This window comes from Micromys minutus (assembly GCF_963924665.1).
Source record: "Micromys minutus genome assembly, chromosome: 24".
NCBI lineage: Eukaryota > Metazoa > Chordata > Mammalia > Rodentia > Muridae > Micromys > Micromys minutus.
In genome coordinates this window covers 18638739-18660822 of record NC_137959.1, presented here as the reverse complement: position 1 = coordinate 18660822, position 22084 = coordinate 18638739, and the positions used below count along the sequence as shown (strand labels likewise).

At 51.5% G+C, this 22084-nt stretch overlaps 1 protein-coding gene across 1 annotated transcript in view; it reads right to left on the bottom strand.

The window, feature by feature from the left end:
• Window positions 1-3141: 3141 nt before the first annotated feature.
• CPNE2 (copine 2) overlaps window positions 3142-22084 on the bottom strand; it is a 34578-nt gene continuing 15635 nt past the window's right edge. Inside the window, exons 3-16 of the mRNA XM_080936857.1 lie at window positions 20173-20352; window positions 19728-19802; window positions 18037-18108; window positions 17760-17843; window positions 17493-17582; window positions 16908-17006; window positions 16467-16553; window positions 15094-15153; window positions 14314-14447; window positions 12451-12505; window positions 10528-10579; window positions 9259-9392; window positions 4589-4825; window positions 3142-3587 (exon numbers count right to left, since the gene is read on the bottom strand). Coding sequence (XP_080792983.1) covers window positions 3480-3587; window positions 4589-4825; window positions 9259-9392; window positions 10528-10579; window positions 12451-12505; window positions 14314-14447; window positions 15094-15153; window positions 16467-16553; window positions 16908-17006; window positions 17493-17582; window positions 17760-17843; window positions 18037-18108; window positions 19728-19802; window positions 20173-20352 — 1467 coding nt within the window. The 3' untranslated portion in view covers window positions 3142-3479. The remainder of the gene's footprint in view (window positions 3588-4588; window positions 4826-9258; window positions 9393-10527; window positions 10580-12450; window positions 12506-14313; window positions 14448-15093; window positions 15154-16466; window positions 16554-16907; window positions 17007-17492; window positions 17583-17759; window positions 17844-18036; window positions 18109-19727; window positions 19803-20172; window positions 20353-22084) is intronic.

Here is a 22084-nt window from a genome sequence, read left to right as displayed (position 1 = left end):
TGGCAGGTCTCTCCTGGGGATCAGATTAGTCAGGGACCAAAAATTCTTGAAGGAAAGAGTCCCTCTGTACTGACCATGTATAGACTTTTCTTATTCCCTACAAATAACTGAGTGCAACAACTTATAGCATATCACGGCTCAGGCATCATAAATTGATGTGAGTCAAGTAAGCTAGGAATGACCAGAAGTGTAGGGGAATGCATGAGAAGGTTCTATGCAAGCAGCACTTGAGCATCTGCAGATGTTGACCTCTGAGGAGAGTCTATGGACCAGTCTCCCAGATGTACTCCTGCTTGTACTACTGGACTTTGCAGTAGATAAGAAAGTAAAAAGATGGCTGGCATTTGTTTCTTTGAGCCTTATACATTATCTCGGTTGCGCAGAATTCTTAGGAGACCTCTTGGAGAAAGCCAGCAGCAATCTGTTGACAGTTCTCCATGGGGGACAATGAACTGTCCGAGTTGTAATAGTATTGCCCATGCCCTCCCTTTCTCTTCCTGACATTTGTCTGCCTGAAGCTACTGCTCACATGGGTGGGGAGGAAAAGGACCTGAAATTTAAGTCACCTATTTCTGTATAAAGCTCGGAGGCTGAGATGACTGGACCTAGATAGGACGCTGACTTCCTGCCTTGCACAGCTCCCAGAGGTTCCAGGACCCAGCAGAAAGTTTCTCAAACTGAAGTCATGGACAAACTCATGCATACACAAGCACCTACTACACAATAAGGTTCCTTGTTAGAGCCCTTTTTGTTTTGTTTGTTTTTACTTCCCAACTCCTCGAAAGGGAAAAGCTTGGTTTGCCTGGACCAGCCCCTTGAGAACTGCCTCTTTCCACCTCCATAAATATGCCATTAAATGCAGACAAGGTCCCTTACCTAGGAAACAGGAATAATACTGAGTTCCTATGGTCATATATAAATCATGTAGATTGGAAGCCTCCCATGTCTGGGCAGGGTATCTGGAGTGTATTAATGTGCAGCACACCGGTTTGTATGGTGCTGACATTCCCTGCCTGTAACTAGAACACTGACACGTCGGGAGGGTCAGATCTGATTGTCAGCTCCACCAGCTTCTGCCTTAGCTCATTAGCTAAATGTTAATTGCTTAGACACCAGATTCTTTGGCTCAATTGTCCTTGCTGTAGGTATGTGACTCAGCTGTCATCTTAGGCCCCTCCAGGAAAGGAAGGAGAGCTCAGTGTCAGTGAACAGTCATTTGGACTTGGGTGGCTTCTTGGCATCCTGGTGTGCCCAGCCTAGTGCTAGAATGGAATGCTAGTGCATGGTGCTCTGCTGGAATCTTGTCAGCACTTTTGTAGTCACAAGTTGCACAGTCACGCCTTAATGACTCTGTCATGGGCTGCCATTGTTCCCCTATCTGCTAGGGGAATGTTTTCAGAGGGAGTTGGAATAGCATTAACAGTCCTAGCCCCAGCAGCAGAAGAGACACAGAAAGGCCTCCTGGAAGGCAGACTACTCTTGTTTCTGTGACACCATTGAGGCCTGCTCTGTACAGGTCAAGCATGAGGGGAGCAGCACTGTATTGTTTTAGTGGACTTATTTTTCATTCTAAAAAAGCAATCTGAAGCCAGCCCTTCTATACATTCTATAGAGGAACCCCAAATTCCCAGAGGCCCAGTGGCTTGGCTTGGGCTGCTCTGCTGTATGACAGAACCAGATTTTTTATGCCTAAAGGCTGGCACTCGCTCTTCCTCACCCCCCACACCCCCGTGTGTGTGTGTGTGTGTGTTAAGACTGACACCAGTACACAGTCACCTACCTGGAAACTATCCACTAGACTCCTGTCTTAGTTATGGTATTACTGAACTACAAACAAACACCATGACCAAGGCAGCATTTAACAGACATATAAAAGACAACATTTAATTGAGGCTGGCTTACAGGTTCAGAGGTTCAGTCCATTATCATCAAGGTAAGAACATGGCAGCACCCAGATAGGCATGGTACAGGAGGAGCTGAGAGTTCTACATCTTCATTTGAAGGCTGCTAGTGGAAGACTGACTTCCAGATAGCTAGAGTGAGGGTCTTAAGCCCACACCAAAAGTGACACATCTACTCCAACAAGGCCACACTTCCTAATAGTCCTATTCCCTGGACTAAACGTATACAAACCATCACAACTCCCTTGTTGGCTAAGACTTAGTAACTGGGTGTGCTATCATACATCTTTAGTCTTAGCTACCAGAAGATAGAAATAAGATGATCTTTGTAAGTTCAAGAACAGCCTGGTCTACATGGTGAGTTCTAGGGCAGCCGAAGCTACATACTGAGATCGTGTCTCAAAAACAAAAGCACTTGGTGGTCACAAGTTTGTTCTTCATTTCCACCATATACACCATGGGACCTGCTTAGTGCTGACCAGTTCCAGCAGCTAGGAAGGACTACCCTAGAGGAGAAGGCAGAGAAGGCTTAGTGTCCACAGAACAATGTAAGGTCAGTAGCAGTTTGAGCGTAAAGCCCCTTGGAGATGCTGAGGGAGATGCTGGGGTAGTAGGCTATGCATGCACAATGGTCAACCACACTTCCATCTGCCTGGTGTGGGAGGTCCATGAACAGTGCTGGTACAGGGAGCTAGAAACATGGTACTAAGTAGAAATATTCACTGTTATAGTCACATGTCTGCTTGTCAAAAGGCTGAGAACTCTGCAAGAGAATGTGGGTGTGGAGGAAAAGGAACAAAGAGGAGGGCTGGGGCCAGTCTCATGAAGTGGAGGTGTGTGCTAAGAGGAACATGCAGGATAAACAGCGGGAACAGATACAACCTGGTTTAGGGTCATGAAGCCAAAGACATTGTCTACTACATCCAGAGGAGGAAGTGGGTGGCTGTAACCACTGTCTGGATGCTGTGTCCTGTGTCAGCTTCACAGGAATCACTACTGGTGACAGGGAATGCATGTCCCTATGAGGAGGTGATCACACCGACTCTTCAAGAATGAGGGTGAGGACAAGGGTCTTTCTACTGATTCTCTTTTCCAGGTCAGTGAGTGCCCATTGACCCTCACTAAGGAAGGAGCTTGACAGGCAACATCCAAAACTCCTTTATTACCCTGAGTTTAACAAGTAGAACACATTCACAGTATAAAAACAGCTGACCACCATACAAAGTATGCAGGAGGGATACATTCTTTCTTGCAGCTAGTTACTTAGAAAAAGCCAGTTATGATTGTAAAAATTTTATTCTCTTTAATAACAATAATTCCACTAAAATTATACAAAGTACATTCAATACTTAGAGTGGCAGGAGGCTGGGGAGAGGAAGCCGGTTTGTCCTGGAAGCATCATCATGGACTCTGACATCATCGTTGACAAAGGGACCCCAGCTGGGCTGGGGAAGTTGGGGGTGGAGGTCCAGTTGTAAAAAATAAAAAAAGAAAGGCCACCCACGAGGAAGCAGGGTGAGCGTGCATGTTCCCGGGGAGGCTGGGGGCTCAGCTGGCATGCTGCGGCTGGGCATCGGTTCAGGCAGGCTCTGAGTTGGTCGGGGGCAGGTTTTTATGCTTGAAATACTGCACTACTTGCTGAGGCAGTTCCGCCAACACCGCTTTAGCAAGAGTTTCTTTTGCTGCCTGTGGGGTCCAGGTGGGGAGAGACAGGAAAGAGGCGGGGGATTAATGAGCAGGTGAGAGAGAGATTCACTATCCCAGAGCTGCAATAGCCGAGGGCCCTCTGAAATGAGTGGGCCTCAGCCCAGCCCAAACGCTAATCCCACCACTAGCAGGGACTTCCTTGTCGGTGAAGTTCTCTGCCCTTACAGGATGGGGGAAGAAATGGCACTTTAGCCTCCTCAACCTGAAGCATCTCCTGACCAACAATCTGGCTGTGAGAAGCAAGCAGTGAATGGTCACTTCTGAGCAGCCAGCCACAGAAAAATGTCAAATCACTGTCTCATACAGCAACAGATGACCAACGTCCCACATTTGTCCTAAGAAGCCAGAGGAAGGAACAAAATGACCCTAGGCAGATACATGGTGACCACTGGGCCACCACTTGCCAAGACTGGTTCCCAGGATTTAGATCCACATAGGATTTAGCTGAGGGAACTGAAGCTCAGTAAGGATATAGTTAGAACCTAGGCTGGCCTTACGTAGATACCACCCAAAAGTCCCGGATCCATCTAAAAGAACATCTCAAAGCTGTTCTGCCAAGCCTGGCCTGCTCACAGGTCATCTCAGTAAGGCCAGAGCCACTTCCAGGAAGAGGCTGGCCACCAGTGTGTCATATCATCCCCATATTTGGGGGAAGAAAACCAGGCTAACAGGAGGTGTTTCTCAGCTTTGATTTTCCCATCTGCAGAATAAGGGGGTGGTAGAGAAAAGGGCAGACAGCCTCAGTTCTGGTCCTTGGCTCCCATCTCAGCCTGCCTCAGTGTTCTACCTGCCAGGATAATTCTTAACCCAGGTCACTACCCAGAGCCATGATCTGGATTAGGTCCCACTCCTGGGTTCCTTTGTCTCATGGAAATAATGTCACAATGGCCTTATCTTGGGCAAGGGTGACAGCCCCAGACTCAGAAGCTAACAGTCTAACAGACCCTGCAGCTGCCCTCCCAACCAGGGCCCACACTCACATTGCGGAACTCCCGGAAGGGCACGAATTGCACAATGTCTCGGGCTGCCTCCTCGCCTGTATGTGAGCGCAGTATGCGATTGTCCCCGTCTAGAAACTCCATGGCTGCAAAATCAGCATTGCCCACACCCACAATGATTATGGACATGGGCAGCTTGGAGGCCTGTACTACGGCGTGCCGCGTCTCCTCCATGTCACTGATGACCCCGTCGGTGATGATGAGGAGGATGAAGTATTGCTGTAAGGAAGAGTGAGCCACGTGACAAGTGAGAGTGATGCCTCACCCCCTCCCCTCCAAATCCTCAAGGCCCGAAGGAAGCAAAGTGCCCACACCATGGATGTCTCTGACTGGCCAGTTCTGAATCTGGACCCTGGGTTCAGGGCTGACTCTGCCAGTTACTATGCAGCACAGCTTTGGCCACTAAGACTCAATCTGCTGAGATTCAGTTTCATCATCTCTAAACTGAGAGTTACTGCTCAGAGCTGGCATGCTAGCCGCCTGACAAGCCTGGGCTTGCACGGGAACACATTCTCTAGTCTACAGCCTCTGCGGCTCGCCTTACCTCCTCTGTCTCTGTGCGCAGGAATACTTGTACCCTGTTAGCTCCAAACTTGGCACAGGAGGAGACACCTGCAGGGACTAAGCTCAGGGCTGTCACTTCTGAGATGTGAGTCAGGATCATGTCCGGGTTGTATTGTTGTCATACTTGGGGCAGGAGTAGGTATTCAGAGCTCACCCTGTCCTAAACATGATGCCCAGGAGGCAGCTTTCTATAGGCCGGTATCTTAGATCTCTGGCTTTCATTCTAATCAACAGAAGGTAGGAAGCTCAGGGCTTTAAGCAGCATAGGCTCCACCATTGCGCAGTTTGCTCTGCATCTTCCTGTTACCCTCTATGCCAAATGACACCAACCTTCCATTAACAAGATGCGTTTCTTTACAGATTAGTTCAGTTAAAACACATTGAATAATGAACATGAGCAGTCTAAGGATAAAGTGCACACAGGATGGCTAATTGTCAGGACAATCCAATAAGTGGAGCCTAGAGTTGGAGGTGGCTGCCACTTTGCTTTCACCTCAGTGCTGTCCTGGCCACCTGGTGGCCCTGTTCAGAGGAATCCGGTGTTCTGCCCTATCCACGAGATAAACACAGGAGCCTTGTGCTGATTTACCATTGGGGGTGTCTGTCCTCTAATTCTGTCCTCTGAATTGCCAAGAGGGAAAGTCATGAAGCTAAGGGAGGGTGGAGGTGAGCCGGATAGGCATGGAGCTATCTTTTCAGCTGTCAAAGCTGTGCAGCTTGTGGACAATACAAACCCAGCCTCCAGAATACCCTGTCTTCCTCTGTTCCAAAGTACAAACTACATACAGGTCAGGGTATGGTGGGCTTGTGCAGACCCTGGCTCCACCCTCCATACCCCCAGGTCCAACACTGTGCCTTTAAGAGACCAATCCCCTGGCTGGGGATACTTGTTGCCATGGAGATGGAGCCTGAACCTAGCAGTAGAGAGCTGCTGCTGGCAACCCCTAGCCCTGCTTTGACCAATCCATCCAGACCCTTTCCCTGCCATTGCCAATTGTTGTTTTAGGGTCCCTTCACTTTTATCCGCATTAACCCCACCCACCCAGCAGTTCAGGGCAATATTCCTGAGACTTGGACTGGCAGGGAGAGAGGCAGGAAGAGGCCTGACATGGGGGAAAGATTTAATTGGCTGCTCAGTCAAAGGTAGCACTTGTCTTCAAGCTCTGTCCAGGGCAGACATGTGCCCCCCCCCCCCACCTCCCTGTGGTCTCCTTTGTCATAGTCTGCTGCCTTCCTTCCCAGGGATGTGAGAGCAGAAACACAGAGCCTGGGGTTCCTGCAAGACTGCAGGGATAGCAGGAAGGGCAAAGGGTGCCTGAAAACATAAGACTGTTAGCAGACAACCTGGGAGTCTGGCTCAGAGGCCATCAGATGGTGCAGAGAGCTTACATGACCTGTTAAGGTCCCACCCATAACAGGTAACTGGCAGGTTCTAGGTTCGTGCCCAAACCTGCCTGATTACAAAGTTGGGGCTCTTCCCATGTTGTCCTCTGACATCCACTGCATGGATGGCTGGTCACTGTGGGCTTGGCAGGAAAAAGCTCTCTTGTCACCCATTAACCTGGGGTTGGAGAGTCTGAACGACCACGATAGTGGCCTCGTCAGAGTCCAGAGAGCCCTAGCTATAAACCCTCAATCCTGGGTGCCACAGCCAGCCTGCTAAAGCCAGGGCCATCAAAAAACAAAGCTTCAAAGAGCCACCACTACCTCCAGAAGTCTCTAGAGCAAATCAGAAGGGCTGTGGAGGGCAAGAATGGAGAGTGGAAAGGGACCTTCCCCGGCACCAAAATATGGCAAAACAGAAGCACTGGCTAACCCACCAACTACTATCAGCTGTGTATAGTGTTACCAGAGGCTAGCCTGAGAGGTTTCCTGACATATTCCTATGACCGACATATCTATGTGACAGGGTCTAGGCTGAATAACGCACATGCCCGTTTGGGTGACTCTCTACAGTGCTTACAGAAAGGAATGCTGTTGTACAGAGGAGAAAACACAAAGTTCAGGGTAGAGCTAACTACCTGCTCTAGTAACACAACCAGGAAGTGGGGGAGATGGGGCTTGAACTAGGTTCTTTCAGCTTGAGGTTGAGCCACCCCACAGCTCTACTCACCTCCTCTGGAGGAGTCAGGATATATGGTAGAACAGTCTGTATCTACTCCTGGACCACAGAGTGGAAGGGGCAGTAGAGACCCCAGGCTCTACTCTCACAGCTGGAGATGCTTAGGTATCCTCCTGAAGTCACAAGGCCTTCGAGGTAACAGCTTAGGCTGGGAAGCCAGAGGTGGCTTGGAGTAGCAAGTAAAGCCAAATCAACCAGGGTTGATCCCAGAAGGGTCTGGAAAGGTGTCTGAGCACAGGTCTCAAGTCCTTTTGCTCAGAACAAAGGTGAGGTTCTCCTTGCTGGTAAAGGATTCCAAATCTGGAATCCTTCAGTTATGAAGCCACGTGTCTCCAAACCCCACCTCCTGCCCAGTTGACCTGTGGCTGGCAGCAGACACAGCAGGACACAGGGGCGTGGCACACTGCTGGAATGTGCTCCTCTTTCCTGCCCAGATGGTTCCTCCTGAAGAGGAAATCAGGGCTGTTTTCAAGCCTTTAAAAGCTTCGTGCAGCCAACAACTTTGTTGGCACCAAGCTTGACACTCTCTTAATGGGTAGTGAGGCTGTGGGCTGCCCTTTACTCTGCCCTGCCTGAGCTACCGTATCTCAGCAACCTCAGGAACCAAAGAACAACAAGTCACGGTCCCCGCCAGGCCTCACGGAGTTTCTGTCTATTCAGGTCATCCCTTCTTGCATCAGAGACCCAAGGGGGTCAGCGTTCCCACTGCATCAGAGAAAATGGGCTTAAAGAAAAGCAGGAGCCTGAGTTCTCAACTACCTCAGTCAGGGGGCTAAAGCTGAGAGACTTATTTAATGCACAGCACAGACCACCAGCCCCTTCCTGGCTGACTGTACCTCAGTGCTTTGTGTGCAATGTTCCCAGTGTCCAGGGACACAGTTCCCTGAACTCCATTGTCTGTCCTTCAAGGCCTTTTGGAGTGGGGTACCACAGGATTATCCAGTGCCAACCTCAGGCAGTCTGGTATGTTCCCTATGACACAAACTAGATACCTGATCATCTCTGGGCGCACATAGAGAGATGTAGAGCGTATGAGTACGATGTGCTCCTCCTCAGAGCCTCGTCTGACCCCAAGATAAGTAGAACAGACAGACCTGCACCTTCCCAGCGCCAGCCCTGGGTCCTCCTCTTTCTCAGTTTCTCCTCTGCCTTTTCTCTCTACTGCTACTTCGGGGACATCAACCTCTGCTTCCCCAGTGACAGGCACCTCCCTCCTTTGAACAGTCCCACAACAGTCCCCTTATTCGTGGTGCAGAGCCTTCCCTTTGGGGTGGGCCAGTGACATGGTCTCACTGACCTAATCCCATCTATTCATAGAGCACTGTGTGCCTGTCATCCACCAGGGACTGTGCCAGCCCTGGACCATGTGACCAAGGGGCTGCTAACTTGTAACAGAGGCAAGAAGAGCAAGAACATAGTAGGGCCACACAGAGATGGCATTGCAGGGCCGGTGAGTCACCGTGCAGTCTGGGGAAAAGCCCAGGAGGAAGCCCTGGCACCTGGCCCTGCTAGAAGAGACCGAATGAGCAGCGCTGCAGATGCCCACACTGGTCACCTGCCACATCATAACACTTACCCACACTGCAATCTTACTACTGAGCTAGGGCCAGCTCCTAAACCCACTGGGGTCAAATAGTGGCCAGCCCCTCTCCCCAGAAGACTGGGGTCCCAAGTCTCACTTCATGCAGTGTACCAGTGACACTTCTCTCTGGAGTAGGGCTCCAGAAAGCAAGGCTCATCAAACTGGGCTTACCCTGGCTCCTCGGAACCAGATGGACGGCAACCTATAGAGAGCCTTCATCTCACCTGGACAGAGACCCAGGGGAAGTCAAATATCTCCCTCTCTTGCTCCACACTGGTAGGAAGATAAGAGCGCATATCCCAATCTGAGTTTCCTCCTGTTGGGAAGAGTGCTACCCACGGCTAGCTCCATCCCAGCATGTACACGCCCTTGCTGCCTACTTACCGTTGCTGTCTGCTGCTGTGTGGCTTGGGCTGCAAACCGGGCCACATGGTTGACGATGGGGGAGAAGTTGGTGGGGCCATAGAAGCGAATGTGGGGCAGACAGGCTGAGTACGCCTGGACAATGCCATCCACGCCTGCAGAAGACAATCTGGGTCAGCAGAACACTCTGCCCCATCCTGCTGCTGACAGAGCATCTACACCATGTTCTCCCAGAATGCTCCTGCCATTGCTAGCCTGGCCTTGAAACAGAAAGTTCTCAAGGGCAGGTCTAAGGTAGTCAAGAGCCTAACTGTGAATCAGATAGGCCTGAGTTGAAGCCCTTCCTTGTTCCTTTTGCTTGTGGGATGGGGTGAGCTGTTCAAGCTGTTGAAGCTTTCTGAGCCTTTCCAAGTGAGTGAATGACAAACAAGGCCCCTGACAGAGGGGTGACAGGGGGAGTTAACTGGAGGTCCATTCTGGACACACTTGGCAGCTGCCCTGGTGGGGATGAGGCTCGCATAGCTCCTTACACACCAGGTGCTCTGTAAATAGCTTTTGTCATGACTAGTCAACACTCTCTACAACCTTATGCTCCTGGACAGAAGGACCCTGGGCTAGGGCTGACGTGGACCAATGTGAATTTAGACATGTCTTGGAGGATCTGTACTAAACCAGAGCCCATGGAGTGCAGGATCTTACTTATGGCCAAGAGATGGCCTCTGTGCCCAAATCATGACAGCCCTGCCGTGACATGAGAGACTTCCTTCTCTGTGAAGTTCACCCGGCCCAGCTTCAGGAGCCCTTAAAAGGGAACGGATGCCCTTCTCATTCCCTTCAGCATCCTCTCTCCTCCTCTCGGTTTCTGAAACATCTTGAGGTACACACGGAAGGGGTGGGACCTGCACTCCCTTCCTTCCTCTTCTTCCCCCTCCCTGCCAGGCTGCTGTCCATTGTTGGCCATCAAGGCTCTTCTGAGAGGGGTAAGCAGGAGATGAGAGCAGGCGTATAACGCTGCCTTCCTGTCTACACAGCATTCTGTCACCTGCCCCCCTAATTCTCATCGGTGTCCACATTCAACCAAAAAAATGAGCTAAGCAGGTGTCACACTTCCCTGGGGCAGGTAAGGGTTGGTAAAGGCCCAGAGAGGTGCAATCACTTCTACAAGGTTTCACAGCCAGGAAGAGGCAGCGGTTAGCCTTGAGCCCTGGACTGTATGACTCCACAGAAACTGGAATCCCGTCCCCTCCCCATCTCTCTGCCCGCTGCTCTGCAGGCTGGGACCACACTCACCTGAGCAGAAGGGGTTAGTGGGGTTGAAATTGATAGCGAACTCATGGGACACCTAGAAATCAGAAGACATGCTGAGAGGTAGCATCCTGCCACAGTCACCGAGGCCACACCCCTTCTCTTCACTCTCTTACTCTGTCACATCTAGATTCTTGACCCCACATCTGCCTCCCTAACTTCACAACGGGCAAATGGAGACCTTATAAGCCAGTCCATTGATCTCTGGGGAAAGGGGTTGCATTCAAGCTGATATGTACCTTCTTTGCCAAGAGACCTCCTAAATGGGACAGAGATAGTCCAGGGGCAGTGGGGCTCTAGAACACTAGGAATACCCCTTTTCCCTCTCTGCATCTGGGGAGCCACTTGTCTGGGCCTTGAAGGCTTTTCTAATCTTAGCACCAGGCAAGGTGCTGGACCAAAGTCTACCTCATACCACTCAGCTAACTGGGATTGGCTAACCACCACTCCTTGCTAAACTAGGGATCAGACCGTACCATGGGGTTGAGAGGGCCAATGAACCAGGGGGGAGTCAACTGGTTGGATGATGGGCACATGCAAAGGCCCTAAGGTGGAAACGAAGAGAGGCCAGGAGGGGCCAGACCTGGTATCCTCTGGCAGTACAGGAAAGGGGACAGAGAATCTATGCTTGCCTGCCTTCATTACAGCACGCTGCTTTAACACCACTGGGTGCTTAGCCTGGCCAAGCCCCAGCACCCCCAGAGTTGCCCTGTGACATTTTCAAGGCCTTTGCTCAAGAAAACATCTCATTCAGCTGAGTTCTTTGGAAGCTGGCTGGTGTCCTAGCAACAGGCTCTTGCTGGGCCTGGTCACTGGCTCACCCTGCCTGCCTCCCCATGGCATCTATGTTTGCCCAGAGCCCCAGTCTGGGTCCCAGAGCATCCTGCCTCACACTGTGCAGGGCCAGGATATCCACTGTTTATGTGTCAGATCCAAAACTATTCAGATGCTCAAGGTGAGCACTGAGGACAGGAGTCCATACTAACTCCAGAAGAAATGTGCAGCACAACAGGGTAGACCAGAGTGGGGACTGGTTAAGCAGGGCCATCCCCATTGGCTCCTCCTCTAGGAAGCAACAAATCTGGACATGATCCTAGAGTCTATCTGCCCTCCTGGAGCCCAGGTCTCTAGGGTGAAGGTGACCTCAGGCAAGCCACATTTAAGTCCTGAGCCTTGGCTGTTCTGTCTGTAAAATGGGATAGTGTTCTATGGCTCTGGCTGCAGAAACTCTCCAACTCTGTGGCCTGTGTTCTCAGTGATTTCCCAAGCTAGGGCACCCAGGGTTTCCTTCTGCCATAGGTGAGGTCCTTTCCTGCCCTCCACTAACGCCACTCTGAGGGCATCTATGGTTCCTTTTCCCTCCCCTGTCTCCTTCCCAGCATCTGAGACTTGCCTGCCCTAGCCCTCCTCCTGCACAGAATGTTGTCTCTGTTGTCTACCCCATGTCCAAACAGGTCTCCCACTACGTCCATCCACTGGCATCAGGGAGGCTGAGGATCCCTTCTCCCCTCCCTGTGACTTAGGCCACTGGGTACTCTATTCTCCCTCCTCCACTGTGAAAGGCAGGCCACGGCTGAAGCACCCAGAAGCCAGCACATTCTGCTTCTTGCCTGTTCTGCTCTCCGGATCTCCATGCTGTGACTTCTCCCCGACCCACTCTCCTGCTCTCTGACCCAGTTCTGCATTTCTGGCCAGCTCTACGTGTCCAGCCTCATCCTGAGTTGGATCCTGGCTCTGTAGCGGGGGTCTGCCCCTGTGCTCTGAGTTTCCGAACATCCTCTGCTTGTCTCCTGGCCCCACTCACAGAGGTACAGGACTAAGGCACAGTGCAGTCTGGGCTGAGTGCAGGACAGACAGAACCCTGGAGCTCCCCCCCACCTGATTCTGTCCCAGCCCTGTTACACTTACCTTCCAGTCTGGCGGTAACTGGGCCCCAAACCCCAGAGCAGGAAACATCTTATCACTGAACAGACAGAAAGAATAAGTGAAATATTTGAGTACCACCATCCCCAACACACACACACATACACACACTCACTCACACACACATATACACACACACTCACACACATACACACACACACACACACACTCACTCACACACATACACACACACACACACACACACACACCACACTCTCCCCTCTTCGATTACTACCTTATGTACCAGGAACAGAGGGCAGAAATTCGCCCCTCTAGAATTATTCCCCACTAAACCAAAGTCTGAGCCCACTTCAGGGTGGCAATTGAACACAGCTTAATATATGTATACCCAGGGCAGACACTTGCTTAATTTTGACCAGTAGGCCTGAAAACACCCTACAGATCAGCGGTTTTCAACCTGTGGGCTTTGGCCCCTTTGGCAAACATCTATCTCCAAAGACATCTACATTATAATTCATAATAGTATTAAAATTACAATTATGAAGTAACAACAAAAATAGTTTTATGGTTGGGTGTCACCACAACCTGAGGAACTCTATTAAAGGGGCAAAGCATTAGGAAGGCTGAGAACCACAGCTTTAGATACTTCTAAAACCAAGACCCTGTTCATTAAGGCAAGGTCACAGTGGAATGAAATGGACTAGTCCCAGGCTCCAAACTTCTTGTTCATAGCTGGGGAAAAACACTCCCAAAATCATAACCATGGCCTGCCTTCACCACAGCCCCAGAGCCTAGGTTCATCTTTCTCCTGTTCCTCATGTCTGCCCCGAGCCCTGGCCTCTTGGTTCCTCAAACATACAGGATACCTTATCTCAACCCCAGCCATATGCTTCATTTAAAACAGCCTTCCCCAAATCTGTTCTCCATAACAAACTTGTATTCATCCTCCAAGGCCCAACCAAAATGGCTACTCCTCTCTGTAGGCCGTAGATGGGTCCCTGAAACCCAATAATGCCTCTTTCGTGCTTCCTTGACTTCTGCCTCACATGTAAACAGGTGTCTCTGAATCCCAGTCATTTCTTCTAGCAGAACAATGTCTTATTTGTTAACTCATGCAACATTTATATCAGAGACTCCTGCTGCTGTGGAAGACGAGCTACCAGGGTCCAGGACAGAGCAGGGAGACCAGTTAAGGGAGATGGGCAGGAAGCAATGGCTCCAACATGGTGTCCTGAGTTCACTGGGGTTTTGCTGAGCCTGAACTCCAATGAAGGGCTTGGGTGCCCAGGTGGATATCAGGGTCTTCCGTCTGACTATGAAGCCTTCCTTGCTCTACATGCTGTGGGTACCTTAGTACCCAGGAGTACAACCATCCCTGAGGCCCTGATTCCCTGGAACTGGGCCATGTAGCTTCTAGGCCTCATCTGTGTACATTCAGATGCATTCTTAACAAAACAAAACAGTCTCACTGTGGAGCCCTGGCTGGCCTAAAACTCACTTTGTAGAACAAACTGGCCCCGAATTCGCAAGTGCTGGCCAGACGCATCATTAAGTTCCACCCCAGCCTGTCTCCCTACCTGTGAAAGCAGAGGCCGCATTGTAGCAACTGACTTTCATTTCCATCCTAACTCCCTTTCTTACTGGATGGCTGGATGGTCGGTACATCATGTGTAGAAGAAAGATTCCAGTTTGAACTGGGGCTTGGCAGGTAAGGTTACAAAGTCGGTTGGCAATCTCTCCCATGGGGAACAGAAGGAGCAATAGCTGAATGCTACTCGCTCACCAGTCCTAGGTTTGTGGATCCCTGGGACCCTTCTAGCTCTGACAAGCTGAGCTTCCCAGTCTGAAGGGACACCAGCTGACCTTCAGAGTCACCTCCAAGTATACCTGTCGTAATCCTGAATGATCTGTCCCACTGCCCAGATGGCTGACAAGTATTCATTGGTGCCCATGGGGTTGATATAATGGAGAGATGAGGGGTCGAGGGGATTCCCGTTGGAGGCTGTGAAATCTATTCCAACCTGCAGAAGGAGAAAAGGGACAGAGCAGTGTGGCCACCAACCCTAAGCACAGACTCGGGGAATAGGAGGGTCTAGTGGACACAGGAAGTCTACACATTTCCCAGCCCTGATAAATGACTGGAACACAATATATAGTATCCAAGTTCATGGCACTTCAGTCTAGGGAAGGGACAAAGGCAGATGGGAAGAAAGTTCTTAAGATGCTTCTAGACAAGACAATGAGTGCTAGGTGTGTCAGAGAACAGAAAGCCCCAGGGGAGGGTCTCTGAAAAGGCAGCACAGGGAACACTGTGAAGCCCTCAGGTGGGCAGAGAACCGCCAGGAATGGAGGCATGGCTGAAGAGAATGGAAGCTGGAAAAACAACTGGAGAACCGAACCCTCCTGGCCAGCGGGAGGGACTGACCTTTCTTCTCTGAAGAGAAGAAGAGTGGGAGGCTCTGTGTAGCTCTGTTCAGCACCCTTCCAAGCTTGACTCAGCCACTTAGACCAGGACAAACTCCCTATGCCCTTGCCTCTGAGGCTAGTTCCATCCCTTGTCCCAAGGAAGTATTTGCTAAGGGTTATCACAAGTCCCTGTGGCTGTGGCAGAGGCCTGAGCCCTTGGGGGAAGACCCTGGGTGGGCTGGTGATGGGGAGGAATCTTACGGTGAACATGAGCTGGCAGCCTCCCAGGATATAGTCCAGGAATGAGTAGTTTCGGTGTATCTGCAAGAAACGGTGAGTCAGTGGGTCCTAATTTGGACTATGAATGTCCCTGTAGGAGTTGGTGCTTGTGCCCTGTAGCTTTGGGAGGAAGCCAAAGGGGTCTGGTCTTATCACAACAGAGTCCAAAGCTGTCAGACGGAGGCCATGAGTGGATGAGGAACCCAGAGCACAAGGGCCATTCTAGGCAAGGATCAGCTTCCCAGATCTAGTCACCCCTGTCAATTAGTCACCCAACAGAGAAAGTCTTATTTCACCACTGATGGGCAGTCACCTCCCTGAGCCCTTGCTGCCTCCCTTGCTAACACACACATTGTGGAGACACCCATCCAAGACCTCCAGAGCAGGTTTACAAAGCTGGGAGACCGCATGCCTGCTGTCAAGGCCTCAGTCTCCTCTCAGCAAAGCATGTTGGTCTTTCCAAATTAGTGGCATTAAGGATTTCTCCCAGATAAATGTAATTAAACAAATTTTTAAAGGGGCATCCCTCTCCCATGCCTGGCATTCCTGCGCTTGGGAAGATGACAAGTTCGTGGCACAAACAAATCATTTAAAAATTCTGGCCAGACTGAGCCAGATAGTGGTGTTAGATATGCCTTTAATCCCAGCAATTGGGAGGCAGAGGCAGGCGGATCTCTGTGAGTTCAAGGTCAGCCTGGTCTACAGAGTAAGTTCCAGGACAGCCAGGGCTACACAGAGAAACCCTGTCAACCACAATAACAAAAGAAATCAGACCGAACTGGTAAAAAAACAGCAGGACAGATGCCAAAATTTGTGAGTGGTGGGTGTTTCAGAAATGGGTCCACAGTCATGCTTGACATTTACAAAGTACTGTCTGTGGCCCTGTCACTGAAGGTCCATGTGGCCCTGTGACAACCTGGGATCCAGACTAGGACATCGAGCCTTCAGTGGGCAGCCAGGGCTACACAAGAGAAAGCTGTCAACAATAGCAACAAAAGAAATCAGACCAGACTGGAAAACACAGACAACATGACCTGGCCGGAGTGTTCTGTGCCTTGGTGGTGGCTTCATTTCTGGTGGCCATCGCTGCCTGGGTCCTCACTGAGGCCAGAAGCCAGGGTGCTCAGTCCCACAACCTCTGCTCCAAGTGCCAAGTGTGCGGCATAACCCTCCAGAGCAGAGGGAACTCGTTCCCTATAGTTTCCCACCTAGAAAATCATCTGGGAAATTATCTCACTCTGCACAGGGAGGGGGGCTGGAGATTGCTGTTGCACACTACCTTTTTGAGACACCCATTCTACAGACAAGGAGACTGAGGCCTCTGAGCAGCTTCCCCAGGAGCACTCTCTGCTCACCTTGCATGATCTCAGAATAATGATGCCCGAGTTCTTGTAGCTCTTCTTCTTCCTCTGCTTCTTGGGGTTGATGCACTCCATCTCCAGCTGGTACCAGGAGGAAGGGAGGGCTCAGCCGGGGTGTCTTAAGATGTCATCCTCCCAGGGCCCCAGAATCCCCTCCATAACCTAGGCCCAGGGGTAGATGCCTTCTACAGGGAGGGTCCTTGGGTGGCCACCTTGAGACCACTTTCCAGGTGCCTAGGCTCTGTCTTCATCCACACCCCACAGCCTCCACCCCATAGACAGATGAAGAAACCGAAGTTCAGGGAGGGTCATCTTGCTCAAGGTCATATAAGCAGGAGAGGTGTGAGTGGGTGCTGGTCTGCTTGGTTCACAGTCCTGGATTTCTTTAGAGCCACTGCTGAGACCCCGGGGTCATGGCACATATGCCTATCTTACCGGGACACCATCCCGAGCCTCACTCATCTGCAACACGGAGGTCTGGAACTCGCCGATGAAGTCATGGCCCCCATTACTGTCATAGTCGTAGCACATAACCTGGGACAGGTTCAGCATGGTCACCCCACAGATGTTCCCAGGAGGGGATCTCAGCCTGTTAGCACCTGAGCACACTTCTATTGTGTGAGGCATTCCCTCCCATGGCCTGATCTGTCCAGCTTTGGGGCTGCCTCCAGCAGGAAGCCTTCCATGACTGCTGGGAAAGCAAACTGAAGCCATCCAAGGATAGAGGCTGTGCTGGTCCATCCACTGGCCACCCGTTCCTTCTCTGGCCTTCATCCTACCCAGCAATTCTGCAGTCCTTGTAGGGAGCAGGTGGTGCTACAGCAGGGCTCATGGAGGTGGGGATCCTGCCTGAGTCCTGAGAGCCAGGCAGTTCTAAGCCTCGAATCTAGGGCTCCTGCCTTCCTTCCACAAGGCCCTTCCCATTGATAAGAGGAGTTTCAGACAGGTACACCAGGAACCTCACTGGGGTAGACTAGGAGGTGGGGTTAGCAGGGTGGACACCGCTTCAGAGTCACTAACCTGGATGGGCTTCTCCAGGTCGCCATCACACAAGGACACCAACGGTACAGTGAATGGTTTCCACACTGGGTCCAGGGTATATTTAATCACCTGGGGGACAGGGAGGAGCAGCGTGCTCACAGGTCCATTAGAGAAGCATACGAAGAGAGGGGCAAACCCATAGCCATGCTTCCTGCTTTTGGACATGTCTGGGACACCACAGGCCATGCCCCCACTGCCAGCTTGATTGACCAGAGTCCTGAGAACCCAAGGCCCCGTTTTACCTACCTCAGTTCTATGGACCAGCATCCATTTGCCATCATCTCCCGGCTTGTAGAACTCAAGAAACGGGTCTGACTTCCCAAAGAGGTCCTGGGGGTGGGGCAGGACACGTGTGAGAGGACATGGCCCTACCAGATTCAGGGGGGCTGGAGTGGAGCCCAGCCATGTCCCTAGTTCACAGTTGGTGGGGGCTACGGTGCAACAAGTCTGACCCTTCTTTTTCCCAGGGCCCCGGGCTGGGGAAACACTGCTGTCCATGGAAACCCCTCCCTGCCTGGCTTACCTTCTTATCCAGCTTCCTGCCGGCCAGGCTCAGTGTGATGACACGGTTGTCTGACAGCTCTTGGGCTGCGATCTGAAAGGTTGTGGCTGTGAGAAAAGGGGTGGGGGTGGGGGTGGGGTTGCTCCTTCCCTTCCCCGCCCTTCCGGGGACCGAATTCTCCAGGGCCAGGTGCAGGGGAAAAGAGAAGGTGAGTGCCGTGCAACTCAAGACCAGCCTCTTGACCTCTAAAACCTCAGTTTCCATTTTCTGGGACATGGGATAATGGTCAGACTGGTCACGAGGAACCAGAAAGTGAGTTCTGTGGCCCAGGACAGAGGATGTAGGACACAGGGGGAGATAATATGGGGGGTTGGCAGGGGTGGGAGTCATGAGCCAAAGGAAGAGTCTCTGCACCAGGGAGCACCAGGCTTTCTTAAGCCCTCTCTCCAACCTGAGAGTTCTCAATTGGCCAAGAAACCAGGTGCACACAGCTGAGTGAACTGAGGTTCAGGGAAGAAAGAGGGTGGGGTGGTGTCCGCACTCACTATCCATTGTGTCTTTCCCATAGCCACCGCCCTCAGACCTCAACACAACTGCCAAAAGCTTACTTGTGGCCTCTCCCCACAGATGGGCTCACAGCCCCTGCCCCAAAGATGGGCTTAACCCGAGGACAGTCTTGTTTGAGACTGGCCAGCCTTCTGTCCCCTGTCCAACAAGGCCAAGGCCTTGGGGTCATTTCTCTCTCTCCTTCTTCTTCATCTAGACTATAGGAAGACTAGTGGTAGACTCCATGGTGCCTACTGTCCCATCTCCCATAAGGAACCTGAGCCTAGGGTGGAACTACAGGCATTCCTGGACAACAGTGGGGCTGTTTTGCTCACATCCTTCTGAGTGTAAGGAGGCTACCCTGAGAACTGACTGTGAACTCGGTGTGGGGCCGGGGTGCTGCTAGGAGTCATCTTCTAAGTTGCAGCCACAGCCTGGAATCATCTTGGGCTATCTGAGGCACGCTATAGGTTTAGCTCGCCCTAAACTTGGGGCATGAGGAGAAAGAGAAGCAAAGCACGTCCTCATAGCTTAAAGAGAAGACTACAAGGCAGTGGGGAGCCATGGGAGGCCCCCAAGTGTGCACAGAAGGACGAGGTGCCTTCCACACACATCACAGGCTGTATGGGCAATTGTGTCAGAGGAACATTCTTGCTCATCATTTCTCTCATCTATGAGACGGGGTTTGCCCTGCCTTCTAGGCCTCCAAGGGCCAAAGAGCCCATCCACAGGAAGAACCTGCACTTCGCTGGACTCATTGCAAGGTGCAGGGGGAACCATTGCAGTTGCTGGAATCGCTGTGCTGAGACAACCGGTTGTTTGCATCATGCTTGTGAAATGCTCTCCAGGGCAGAAGCTGCAGGGGCTGGTATTGGTGCCGGGAGGGGGGGCCATGGGGGATCTGGACTCCCCGCCCCACAGTGAGCCGCATGCATCGTGCAGGGTCTTCTGACAGTCCTCCAGCAGGGCACCCCCCACCCTCCCATCCTGTATATCATCTGTAGAGCCAGGAGCCCGTTGCTAAGAGACCTGTTGCTAAGTTGTAAGTTGGGCCTTTTTACTCCCAACAAAGCTGGTGATTATCTGCTGGAGAAGCAGTCCATTGATGGGGGAGGGTGGTAGAGACAGAAAAGGGATGTGGAAGGCTGGTGGGGGAGGTCTGGTACCGTGATTAAGCCCTTCCCTGCAGGCTTGTCATTCATCAGCAGCAGAGGCCTAGTGATCTTCTTGCTGGAGACAATCTGGGGTGGGAGAGACAGAGAACAGTGCTCAGGGGAGACAGCAGGGGCTCTTGGGAATAGGTCAACAACAGGACTGTGGTGACAGCACCATGAATCACACTGTCCCCACTTCTCTGTGGTAGCAGGTAGCTGGCACTGGGTTTGGTTGCCCCTTCAGTGGGAGCATTCTGTCTGGTGCCAAAATTCACTGGACTACAACACCTCTGGGACCTGTTGGCTCCCGTGGGGGTTGGGGGTGTCTGTGTGGTAGATGGGGAGCCTGGGAGGATTGGCTATGGAAGTAGGGGATAGGAAATCATGACTGAGGCCCACCTGACCCCAAAAGCAGAGGTTGACTATGAGGCCCCCATGTACCCCACTCCAGGCTCACCGTGCCAAGGCTGCAGGAGAACTGGCCCAGGAAGTCATGCTCGTCCAACTGTGCACTGGACTTGTCCTGGTCAAACAGAGCGAACTTGAGTTTCTGCACCTCCTCGAAGTGGTAGTCCAACACAAACTTCTTGGAGAAGGCTGGGTTGAGGTTGTTGACGGCTGTTTCTGTTCTGTCGAACTGGTGGAGGGACACGGCAATGGGAGGCAGAGCTGTGGTGGCCAGGTTCCCTCGATGGCGAGCTGCTGGCAGTCTTCCTACCACCTCCCAACTCTGTGCCTCCCGCCAGCACTCACATCCCATGAGCCTCAGTTTACAAGTAAGAACACTGAGGGTCAGAGATGTTAAGTCAGAGGGAGGCAGGTGCAAGATTCAAGCCCAGTTCTGATTCTGCAAACCCTCCCCATTCCCAGGGACCAGAGTAGGAGCTCAGACCACATCTATGACTGATGTGTGACAGAGGACAAATCCTCTCTCTATCTGGGCCTGCTTTTACCTCTGTAGAATGAAGGTCTATGACTGTGTAGCTTTCCTTTCCTCAAAAGTGCACTGTACGTGTTCTGCTTAGAGGAAACAGAAGAGGCAGAGCCGGGTGAGGTCAAGGGTTTGGGTGGTGGAGGTGGTTGTATTTTGTATAGAATTCTGGACTTGCCTAGTCTAGCATGCCCACTTGCTTTGGGCACCAAAGCCTGGGTGGGGATAGGGCTGGGCATTGTGGGTGCATGGTAGTATGGGCAGGAACCACCGCACACATAGCAGAGCCCTGAGTGACAATCTATTTTGAGACCTGGGCTAGGCTAGTTTTTCCTTTCACCCGGGCTTCCAAGGGCAGGAGGAGCAGCGGGATCGGAAGAGGTCTTGACCTGGATTATTTTTAGCCTATGTGCACAATCGGGGGGTAGCAGAGATGGGGGGGGGGGCGGCGATGTGTCATACATTAGGGAAATGTCACTCCCTGAGGAGCATGGTTCTGGAGACATAGCAGAGGGGACTGAGCAGTTACTACAGGCCTGGACTGTCCTGGACTCCTGGGCTGACTTACTGTCTCATCTCCCTCTGTTGGCTGTACCAGTCACACCAGTACCATAGATGATACAGAAACCTGACCTACTCCAGGCCCCACTTCCCCCCTCTGTAAATTGGCCAACAATCCCAGCTCCTTTAAAATAAGGTTTTTGTTTTTCATCACAAGAAGCCATCGTCTGTGAAAACTCTTGTAAACTGGAGCATGTGCGGTGAGCGCCTACCACTGTCCGGTTTGGTATTTAATTGAAAACCAGGAACCCAGAGGGGTTGCAAACCTGTCATCCCAGCACTTAGAAGGAAGAGGGAAGGGCTAGGAGTCCTAGATTATCTTCTGCTACATAAACTAAAACCACTAACACATATTTTGGGAAATACACATGCATGTAGAAGGATCTGGAAGACGAGACACTGAACTGTGGACAGGGACCCTCCTTGGTAGGCAGGCCTACAGTCCTTTAGGTTGTCTTCCTCAAGTCAATCTGAATTTGATAAGCAACAAACATAGCTTCCTTTGTAACGAATCAAAGCAAGTTTTGAAGGCTGCTAACAGAAAAATTCCCAGTTTCTTGGTGACCTGCCTGAACCGCAGCCCTTCCCAACCCTCAGACCAGACAGACTTCCAGCTCAGAAGTACTCAGTTCTGAAGTTACACACTGTAGGCGAGGGGAAAATAAAAGCCCTAGTTTACTAAAGAGACAGGCCCAGAAACAGGCAGTAGTTCACCTGAGGTCACACAGCAAGGGGTAGCTGGGCATGAGTCCACCTCTGGGGCCCAACACTGAGCATATTTCTCTCTGCTTCTGGCCAACAGAGAAATCATCGGCAGAAACAGAACAGGAAGGGCACTTACAGGAAGCAAGGCTGTGCAAAACTATAGAATCTTTCC